This window comes from Centruroides sculpturatus, unplaced genomic scaffold, assembly GCF_000671375.1.
Source record: "Centruroides sculpturatus isolate CEXI.00-Female unplaced genomic scaffold, Cexi_2.0 scaffold73, whole genome shotgun sequence".
Taxonomy (NCBI): domain Eukaryota; kingdom Metazoa; phylum Arthropoda; class Arachnida; order Scorpiones; family Buthidae; genus Centruroides; species Centruroides sculpturatus.
Window position 1 is genome coordinate 983683 of NW_019384330.1, and position 11917 is coordinate 995599.

At 27.3% G+C, this 11917-nt stretch overlaps 1 protein-coding gene across 3 annotated transcripts in view; it reads right to left on the reverse strand.

Moving 5' to 3' along the window:
* The window catches only part of LOC111629708, a 92306-nt gene that overhangs the window by 74813 nt on the left and 5576 nt on the right, over positions 1-11917 (reverse strand). For all 3 annotated transcript variants that reach the window (XM_023373607.1, XM_023373611.1, XM_023373618.1), the window contains exons 2-3: positions 5569-6771; positions 1955-2030 (exon numbers count right to left, since the gene is read on the reverse strand). In XM_023373607.1, coding sequence (XP_023229375.1) covers positions 1955-2030; positions 5569-6771 — 1279 coding nt within the window. The remainder of the gene's footprint in view (positions 1-1954; positions 2031-5568; positions 6772-11917) is intronic.

Sequence of the window (11917 nt, forward strand, 5' to 3'; positions counted from 1 at the left end):
ACACACATCTACTGCCAAGTCTAATAACTTACACATTGTATACAGGCGCAATCCCACTATTTTCAAACTATTGAGAAACGACAAAAAGAAAGAGGATCGGAATTCAACAACGGGTATATATTCAGTGCCTTTACATGATCAGCGTTTCGATTCCAGGCTAGTTTACGTGGGTGCGACGATGCGCGGTCTGAAGAAAAGGCTCAAGGAACATAAGTACACTATCGATAAGAACCTTGATAACACTGTGTTAGCATCATACGCAAAACAACAAGATATAAATGTTCTATGGGATCAGGCATCAATTATAAAAACGACAACTAATCGGCAAACGATCAAACATCTAGAGAAATTGGAAATCTATAAGGCGCACATGAAAACCGGTTGTATAAACCATAGGGACGCCGACTCATTGTCCACTGCGTGGAGATCCTTTTATAATTATTAATTTTTCACTATTTATTTGTTAATTTTTCATTAATTTTTCATTAATTCGTCCACCAGGGCGTTTTCCGTTAATTTTTTATTTTTGTATTTATTTCGAACGCATTTTGTTCTATATTTAGTGTTCTATTTTTAGTAACTGATGATGATCGTTGAAAAACGATTGAAAACGTTTTTATTTTATTAAATGTTGCTGGATTTATATCGGTGTAGTTTATTTTTCAATTAATTCTATTAATATATCATCATTAATTGATAACATAGAATGTAATTTTACTACAACTTTTCAAGATAAAATTTCTCAGTGCTACTCTATTAATTATGAACAATTCTGTTGTTGTTTTATAAAGTTCTGATTTTCTTATAAAAAATAAATATCACATAGCCGACATATAGACGTACATTTTGATGGTATAATTTTCAATTACAAAATGACTGTTGCCAGAGTAAAGTCGACCCCCCTATAACACTGTTGATTATTCCATGTTATATGAATTCCATGTTGTACGAGTCATTTAACTTTTACAAATACATGAGCTGTTCACAGCCTGACACAGGTGTTTGTAAAATCTAAGTGACTCGTACAACATGGAATTCATATAAAACAGAATTATCAACAGAGTTATGGGGGGGTGATTGTATGTATGTAAATAAATATGCAAAAAAGTTTTGTTTTTAAATAAATATTGCTTTTGACATTGACTTGTTACCTGAAATGGGTTGATTTTATTGTTTTGTTACCCTGTTTATTGTACTGTACATTTGTAGTTTTCTGAAAAATAAATCAGTTTTTCTCTCTGACAATATAATAAATTTAAAAATACCAAGAATAGAGTGAAAATTATAGTTTTATTAAAAAAAAAAAAAAATCACATTGATACTGACAAATTTGAAACACCAACTTCCTGATTAAGAAATTGGCATATCCCATGGTAGAAATTCTGAAGGTTTTAATGATTGTGCAATTTTCAACTTCAATTTTCCTGTTTAATTTTGAGTAGTGTGTCTTGCTGCTTGGCACATGTCAGTCGCAGGGAATGCACTATATCTATGCCAAGTTTAATTAAAATTGATAACTCCAATGTCACACTGTCCCCTTATCAGTCAAAACAATCTGTTCCATTTTTATTCCAGTGGCTAAAATTTTGATCTACAGATGCATATGATAGTTAGCTTATTATATAAAATATACAGTTACTCTGCTCAAGTTGTATATACTGGAAAATATGTTCATAACTTTACTAAGAAACCACAGTTTATTATAATTCTGTCATTAAACAGCAATAATATAACTGTAGCTATTTGTCAAAATAGCTACAGTTATATTATTGCTGTTTAATGATAGAATTAGCTACAGTTGCTGTATATTTGTCCTCTTATGTACTATCTGTCTCCAAGCTATAATACTATGCCAATAATGTCATATATTGTTAAAAATTATTTTTGTATGGAATTAATGATTAATGGTTTCTTCTTTCTTTTTGCTAATATGTAATATTATAATTTTAAATACCTTTCATCTCCTGTTGTCAAATCAATGGAGTTCACCCAATCTTGAATAGTTACAGGTGATTTTGGTGGTGGAGTTCCTAGATTATAAAATTATGATTAAAATTAGAACTTTATTTGTATCTTAAAAAATAATCAACATGTTAATCATTTAAATGAATAACTTTAACTTAAATTTATGATATTAAACAAATCTATGAAAATTATATATAGTGTAGCATCTGTTTACTGCACAAACAAAATCTAAAATGTACTACTTTGTATACATACAATTTTTAATCATATAATACTGAACAAGCTTGAAAGTTTATTAGTTTTGTAAAATATACTGTAGTAATAAAAAATATTTTATTGTTGTAATGTACAGAGTATCAATAAATATAATTTATTGCTACTCTGTATATTTCAAATTTCAACACAAAAATCAGATACCACTTAATTAAATATTTGTTAAAACAGCTTGATCTCAAAGTTTCATGTGAAAATGATTAAAATATTCCCATTCCTGATTTTTGATTGATGTTTAAAGTACAGATAATTATGGACATCCTGTATTGTGATACATTATAATAAAGCAGCATCATTTCTAACTTATAATAATCATCAAATGAAATAAAAAAAATGATCATCTTATATAAGACAACATGGTATTTAATTTTGAAATATTTTCAAAAAATATTTATTTTCAGAAACTATAAAAAACATGAATTATAGTTTAAGAAAAAGAGTTTTTTTTTTAACATTTAAGGAATAAATACAGTAAAACCTCTAATCTTGAATCTCTCCTTAAATTAAATTGGATTGTTGGTCTTATAAATATACTATATAATATAATGTATTTTCCCACTCTTTAAAGTTAAACAAATTTTCATGTATCTCCACACTGACCTTTCTTGTCAAACTCAGCAGATGCTGACCAACCAATTAAGCTCTGTGAATCCTTTTGGTGCATTTTGTGGTAAAGCAGCTTTAACACAGCTGGATAAGCAAGCCAATGACAGTCTGTTTCAAATTAAACTTGTTTATCCAGCTGTACCAGTGTTTCCCAACCTCTTTTGTGCTATGCCCCACCTAAGCCTTTCTAAAATTCTCATGTCCCCCTAACATATACAGTGGCTATACCAGGCATGGCCAACATATGGCCTGTCTAATGAATTTATGTGGCCCGCGATTAATCTTCCAATATTAGCTACTCAAGTCCGAATAGCTCAATGAAAAATTCTGATGCCTAAAAAAAAAAATAAAAAGGTCAACAACTCATTTTCAAATTGCCCCCCTTAACAATCGAATTGCCCCCTTGTGGGGAGTGGGCCCCACGTTGGGAAACACTGAGCTGTACTGAAGCCACTTTACCAAGCAATATATTCTTTGTTCATGACCACAGTTGCCAGTTTAGTTGGAAAACCCATCAGATCTTGTAGAGTATTAAAATTTAGTGAAAACAACTTTTAGTGGGGCAAGTTAGTCAGTAGTAAAGTATTTAGTGAAATTTTTGGCAGTTAAAAAAAATAAAAAACATTCAATGATTCCATAACACTATGTCCTACATAGCAGTGTCCAGCGATTGCAGGTGAAAAAAATCTTTTTAAGTGCTTCCAACTCACAAGCGGCTTCTGTCTAGAGTGGATGCATGTTGTTTACAAAATGGCGGCAAGAAGACTTTGTCAAATGCTACTATGGAAAATATGATAAGCATTAAAATGGTAAATTTGAAAGATAAATGTTACCACTAACTAGATACACAACAAATATAAAGAATATAAAATAATAAGTTAAAAAAAAGTTTTATTTTTAAAACGTTACATTTATACAAAATCAGAAATTATTAAATTATGTAGAAGATTATTAATTAAAGTACATACAACATATATACACAATTTATTTATCATTCTGTTTTTATTTATCTACAAAATCAGCCATTTTCTTCCTTGGAAGTGTGAGCAGTGGAAATGGCAATCAAACTTGCTTGGTAGCAGCTTCCTGCGCGTGTGTGTAGAAATGTTATCTGGTGGTCGCTGCATGCTAAACGCGGTTATTATGGACATGCACATTTGCTTGAATCAGTTTGTCTGCTCTGCATGCAAGCATGTTCACGCCCGCAGTCGCTGGATGTTGCCACATAGGATGTAGCCTAACTAGTTTTATCACAAAAAAAAAAAAAAACCAAACAAACAAAACAAGAGAGTAGAAAAAAGTTGGGCAGCATGAAATCTGTAAATCATCTATGATATCTGCATTGCATTTCATTTCATTATTCTCCTGATTTTCAGTTTTTCACTAATAAATGATGTACACAACAAACGAATGCAAGAGCATAGGACAACAGAAGTGATTCTGTTGGAAGAAATTTACTCAAACAAAACAGTTTATGATACACAATAATGTGTATCATAAAATGTGTTCATCACAAAATATCACAAATTAATACATTAGAGTCCTGAAAACTTGGCACTCGATAACCTGGCAGTCCGAATAACTTGGCCACACCCTGGCAGGGCGAAAAAACTCCTAGTTAATTTTCATTATAGACAGCTTTATGTCTCATAAAGTATTTTTCTGAGTTCTGTCTTATCAGGTAAATTACTGTACACTGTGTATTAATTAATTTTCATTTTCATGTAGTAAATTTTCATGTAGTAAGGCTCTATGTCTTCATAAAGTACGTACTTTTCCTTTGTTTAAGGGTATTTGGGCAGTTTATTCTCAGTTATATTCTCAAGCAAACAATACATACAAGTACAGTACAGTATTTTCTGAGGAAACACTCATACTTATTCTTTTTTAACCCCATTCCCGATAATCCGGCATTTTCACAAACTCGGCCACCCTTTGGTCCACATTAGGCCAAGTTTTTGGGACTCTACTGTATGTTCATCTTCCTCTGTCAAATAACAAAGCAAAAATCTTAGAATGATAGCAAAAAGAGAACACAGAGGCAAAAATATTGTAAAAATTGAAAAATGGTTCTTGAACTAAAAGGTAAATTCCAAAAATACATCGACTACTTATATTACAAAAACTGGCTTTGTAAAAGTTGAAACTTGTTAGCGAAATATTGAATATATTTATCTATAAATAGGCTAACATTGGCCTGAATAATTATTATTATTAATTCCTAGAACTTGCTTTTACTGGAAATGTTTAGTTTCATTAATGCTGTAGATTACACATTTAGGTTAATGTAATATACTGTAATTCAGTCACACATTGTGCTTGAATAAAAAATTTTCTATTCTTTATATACTTCAAATTATGTGGAACTTTCCATAACTCAAACTTGACCATTTTTTTAGTCCCTTCAAATTCAAGATTTAGAAGTTTGACTGTATATATTAACTTTAAAATTGATATTTCTTAAATATTATTATTGTTTACATCTTATATTTAAATTTATTAAAACTGATTTTATGATCAAGTTCTATAATTGAAATTAAGTGTGTTAATTTTTATTGAATAACTTTTTCAATTATTGTTATATTCAAATTATATTATTGAATATTATACTAAACAAATAAGTTTATATTTAGATTTTATATATACTGTGTTAATTGAATAAATGAAGATGATCTTAAAACTTAAAAAAAGTTTATAGATATGATATTTTTGAAAAATATTTACCTTTTGCTAATTGTGCACTTTCAGAAACATTAACAGAGATATTACAAGCAGAATTTTCAACATGTTCATTTTCCAACTGAGTAACCAATATTTCTTCTTCTAATTTACTTGATAATGCAATTTGTTCAGAATTACTTTTAGGCATATTCAAACATACTGGTAAACTAGTCATTTTATTTAATGTTTTCATTCCAGTTTTTGTACATTTTTCTTTAATATTTGATTTGGCAAATATTTCATGATCTGTAGTTAACCTATCAAATTTCTTCCTTCTAACAGAATTAGTTAAAGATTTTAATGTTATATTCTCAGTAAACTTATCTAAATCGTCACATGCTATTTCTCCATTTTTAATTTTCTGCCAGTAATCGTGACTATATTTAATTGCACTTAGTTTCTCCTCTGGACTAAGATTGCTTCTTAATACTTTCAATACAGATTTTAAGTGAATATCTCCATATAATTCAGAATCAGATTTGATATCAGGATTATTTTGACGACCTTTAATTTGTCGTCTCGTTGAAGTATCATCACTTAAAGATTTAGTAAAATTATAATTATTAGAAAAAGAATCCTCTTTTGAAACAGCATGGTCTTGTTCACTTTTGCACAGATTTTGAAGAGTTAAATTTGGATCATTATCCTTTTCACAGATTTTATTTTCATTATCTTTTTTATATTTAACTTTATCTATTTTATCTTCAGCATTTTTATTTTTTGAATATGAAATACATAATTTACTAGTGGAAGTTTTTTTACTGTTTACAAGACTTTTGTTCTTTCCTTTATCACTGCAACTAAAAAATCTTTTTGCTTTAAAATTTTTTATGACTGTGTCATCATTCTTTGACTGTAATTTTTGTTCTGATTTTTGCAATTTTTTCTTATCTGATGCACCAATATTATTTGAAGACACAGAAACTCCTTTCCTTTTACAACAAAATTCACCAGTAGCTTTCCCTGTTGAATTTGCTCCAAATGTTTGAGAAGTTTTTGATGAATTGAAAGTTTTACTCACAAAACTCTCTTTATTTAATGTATGTGGAAATTCCTTGTTTTCTACACTAGATGCCTTTGAAACTGCACCTTTACTGTTAAGTTTCTTAGTGGTGAAATTTAGAAAAGATTGTGAAGCAGATGAAAATAATGTTTTATTAGTTTTTGAATTAGAATTTAGCTGGGCTTTTCCTTTCAAATTTGTACCTTTGAGAAAAAAAATTATTAAATATAAATTATAATTTTAAAATATATTAATATATTATTCAAATATAAAATTTAAGCTATAGTGTAAACAATTTTAATACCTATTATTAATAAATAATCTTTAGAATATTTATTTATCTACAATATCTTAATCTACAATTCTTCCACATTTCAAAGAAGTAAAGAATTCAAAAGATTTCGGGGGCGCTCTGATCTTCAAAGCTGTTGGTGTGAATTTTTTCCCACTTCCATACTTACTCTAATTTTCAAGAAATGAAGAATTTTGAAATATTTTCGGTTAAAAGGAATAATATTAAGCTTCTTGTTTTATTGTTATTGATTGCTGGAATAGAACCAAATCCTGGTCCCTTACAGAAAATTCCAACAAAGAGAGGAAGACCACCACTTACTCATCAAAAATTGCTGTCTAATAGTATCAAACCATTGGAACCAGATTCAAACCTGATCACTGATTATACTGAACCTAGAAGAGCCGAATCATCATTTCAAATAGGTAAGCTAATTAATTTAACTTCCTCACAAGAACAATTACCTGTGGAAGAAATAGACATTTCAACAACAGAATTATGGAATAATATAGTCGAACTGATAACTAATAGTAATAAGCTAGTGAGTCAATTTTCACTTATAAGACAAGAAATAAATATAATTCAAAATGAAATTAAAGAATTTAAAGATCAAATTCAACAAATAAGGATAAGAAATGATAAAATAAAAAATGAATTTACAAACTAAGACTAGAAAGTGAATTAACTCAATATAAACTGGATACTATGACTAATACTATGAATAATAATAAAATTATAATTTATGATATTACAAATCAGCTTAAAAATATTACTAAAAATGAATTAGCAGCATTTTTTCTAATACTTTAAAAATAATTTGCAGTGAATCAGAAGATATGGTAAATATATATTCAATACCTAATTCAAATATTCAAATTAAGTGCATAGTATTAAAATCAAACCTATTAAGAAATAGAATCCTTGCAGCCTTTAATAAATTGAAATATAATAAGAGACTGGGAAATTAGCAAGAAATTAATATGTCAACTGATTTAAATAAAGATTCTCACAAAAGAAGAAAAAACTTTTACAATATTATATAGAATTTAAGAAACAAGGATTACAACTAAAACTGTGTGATGACTATCTGATAATTAATCGTCAAAAATTACATATAGTTATATTCAAGATCAATTAGTATATGCTGATGATTTTTTGAAGTATTCTCTACAGAAAAACCCAATAACATAATTTAGAGTTATAATGTGAAAAGGATCAACATATTAAAATTTCAAATAATCTTAACTTATATATCATAAATTGGAACTGCCAAGGCTTAATCCACAAATTAAAACCCAAGATTTCTCTCAATTACTACATAAAACTGATATCTTGGATATAACTGAAACCTGGCTAGTCACGCCAGTTAATGAAATTAAAAATAGAATGGAATATACAATTATATCTTCTGACGCACAGAAATCAATAGGACCTGGAAGACCGCATGGAGGACTTTGTCTAATAGTAAGAAAAAACAATGGTTCCGTAAAATTGATACAAAAAGCAACTAATTATATTTTAATCTCATTAGAAATTGATAATACTGAAATGAAACATTTATACAAAAAGTTAATTATTATAGTGTTAGTTTACGTTCAGCTTGACCAAATAGACTTACTAAATGAAATATTCAAAAATCTCGAAAAATGGAAAAATATCTCTCCACATGTATTATTATTTGGTGATTTTAACTCCAGAATTGCACAGATATTAGATTCAGAATATAAAGGACCAAATAATCTAATATCTACTTTAACCGAAAAACAAAAGATAATAATCATAACAGATTGGGTCTTCAATTAATAAAAAATACTCAACAACTACAATTAATAATTTTAAATGGAAGAATAAAAAATGACTATGCATCTGAATTTACTTGTGTTGCGAATATTGGAAGTTCAGTAATAAACCTTAAGATATGTTCTGAATTGCTGTCTGACTCGTGTAAAAAATTCAAGTTTTAAATTGTGACATATCTGATCATTTAAATCAAATGTATAAAATTAATGATTTTTTTTAATCAAATCAAATGATCAATCAAATAATCAAATTTTTAATCAAATGATAATAAATTAATAAAACTAAAAAAATTGTTTTTTACTAATTATGTTACTTAAAGTAAAATATTTAAAAGATAAATAACGACAAAATTTACTATTAAACGGTTATTGTAATATTATTGATGATTTTGAAGATAATGTATATCAAACGATTGATAGATAACAAATGTATATTAATATATCATTGGAAAAATACCCCCTGTAACAAGGCTTAGCCTTAATGCAAATAAAAATAGTTGATTGATTGAAAAAAATTTAAGAATTCAAAAGATTTAAAGTACAATAGTTAATAAACTATCTTACAATCAAAGCCTAAATCAAATTACCAAACTATAAGATTACATTCCAAATTATTTCTAGACTATATTAATTATTTAATTTTGAATCTGATCTAAATAAAAGATAATAGAATTACTAACAAAATTTGGTTAACAGAGATTTCATTAAACAAACAATTTGACTATTTTCTACTAATTCTGATTCAAATTCCAAATCTAAACTCAGAATTTTCTATCAGGCTCCACTTATTTATAAGAGATCAACCTCTGTATTCATAATTACACTACAAATCACTTTGATTAAATACAATTATTTAAATAATATATTAATAATAAGACTTCAAAGTACCTATGCTGTGTGATGGTTATAAGACTTCCTTAAAGTTAATTTACAATAGATTTTATTTTTGTTAACCAGGTGGCTGAAAGGAGTATGTCCCATAAAATTCAGAGTAACCAAGATTTGGAGAGAATCAAGGAATCATTTCATGGATTGCTACTTCTACATGATCAAAATTGCCAGAACAACAGTGACGATCAGGCATTCTGTTGGCTATAAGATTACATGGCTCTGGTACAACAGGAATAGGGAGCTCTAAACTAAGCTCCCTGTTCCTGTTGTACTAGAGGCATGGAATGCTTATTATGATGATGAAGTGAATTCCAATACATGTATTGAGCTTTCAACTGAAGATAAAGAAAAAGATCCACACTTTTTTGTTAACTGACTCCCATCTAGTTAACTAGCCAAATTAAATGGTTTTGTACACAGATGCAACTTATCCAATAAACAGGCTGAATTATATGGTCCCAGATTGAAGGGATGGAATTTGTTAGCAATAAGTATGAAAGAATGTTTTTTTTTCCCATGAAAAGAACATGAATTTGAACACCTCTTCCAGGCCAATTCTCTAAAATACTACAATGATGTTGACACTGATTAAATATAAAATCAAATCAACAAATTTAAAAATCATTACCAAAATATTATAGTGTAGATAGGATGCAAGTTTATAAAATTGAGCAAAATTTTATTAATATTTAATCTTAGAATGTTTCAACAACAACAATATATCTCACAAACTTGCTGAATAATAATAATATAATATAATTTATTGAATTTTCCAATCAAAGTTTAATCAAATTCAAACTAACAAATAAATTTCTAAAATATACATATTTAACTGAAATTCTCATAATCTCTCGTTAGAATTTAACTAAAAATATTAATTTGCCAGAAACAGATAAAATTTTTGTTTCATTATCTTACAGATATTTTATTAAAATGTATCATAAAAAATTAATATAATTTTCTGAAACATTTAAAAACAATGCTCAGTTTCTATCATCATCTACTATTCAAACATTTAATAGAAATGTTATAATAATTTTTATTCTATAACATTTTTACTTTACCAGTAAAAACTAACTTTAAATTTTACTGTAATTCTATACTGTTTTTGTTTGTAGAAATGCATTCCTTTATACTATTTAGAAAGTATTACTATGCAAAAACATTAAATTTTGAAAAAAGACTATTGGTCTTAAATAAATTTGCCTAGTACTATTATATCTGATTTTGATTTTGGCAAATAAAATTCCCATATAATTCAAATATTAAAAACACTAAAGAAAATAATATGAATAATAACAGTCTGGACAAATAAACAGTTAAAGAAGCTATGGAAGAAACTCGAGATTGTTTATTATACAATTTTTATTTTAATGTGATATACATATGAATATTTTGATAAGAACAAAAATTATTTAACAATATCAAATATGATAAAACATAGAAAGCACAATAAATTTATATATAAATAAATACACTATTGCATTGTAATTGGAGGAAATTATAAAATTTGCAAATCAAATACTTTTAATACATGAATTATACTTAATACAAACGTAATATATGCATATATTAGTTTTATATTAAATAGCTCAATATATTGTAAATATAATTCTTACCAATAAAAACTAACTTTAAATTTTACTGTAATTCTATACTGTTTTAGTTTGTAAAAATGCATCTTGATTTTACAGTTAAGATATATAATTGATTATAGCTTTAGAAGTTTTATTTATATGGCTAAATTAACTCAAATTTTACAATATTCTTCTTAAGAAATTTAAACAACAAGAGAAATACAGATGTGAATTTAAAATATCTCTCTCAAAATTACATTAAATAAGTTTTTAAATGTAAATGAGATAATAAATTTTTTTAAAATATTAGACAACTGTTGAAATTTTTTAAAATTAATTAATTTTGTAAGTAAAGTAAAATTATATTTACAAGTTATAAAAAATACATAATCTCAATAATTGAAGACAATTAAAACTAGACTGACTTTGCACTATAAAGTTATTTACATTATACAGCAGAGTCTCGAAAACTCAGCCTAATGTGGACCGAAGGGTGGCCGAGTTTGTGAAAATGCCGGGTTATCGGGAATGGGGTTAAAAAAAATAAGTATGAGTGTTTCCTCAGAAAATACTGTACTGTACTTGTATGTATTGTTTGCTTGAGAATATAACAGAGAATAAACTGCCCAAATACCCTTAAACAGAGGAAAAGTATGTCCTTTATGAAGGCATCGAGCCTTTACTACATGAAAATGAAAATTAATGAATACACTGTGTACAGTAATTTACCTGATAAGACAGACCTCAGAAAAATACTTTATGAGAGCTTTTATACTTTTATAAAGCTGTC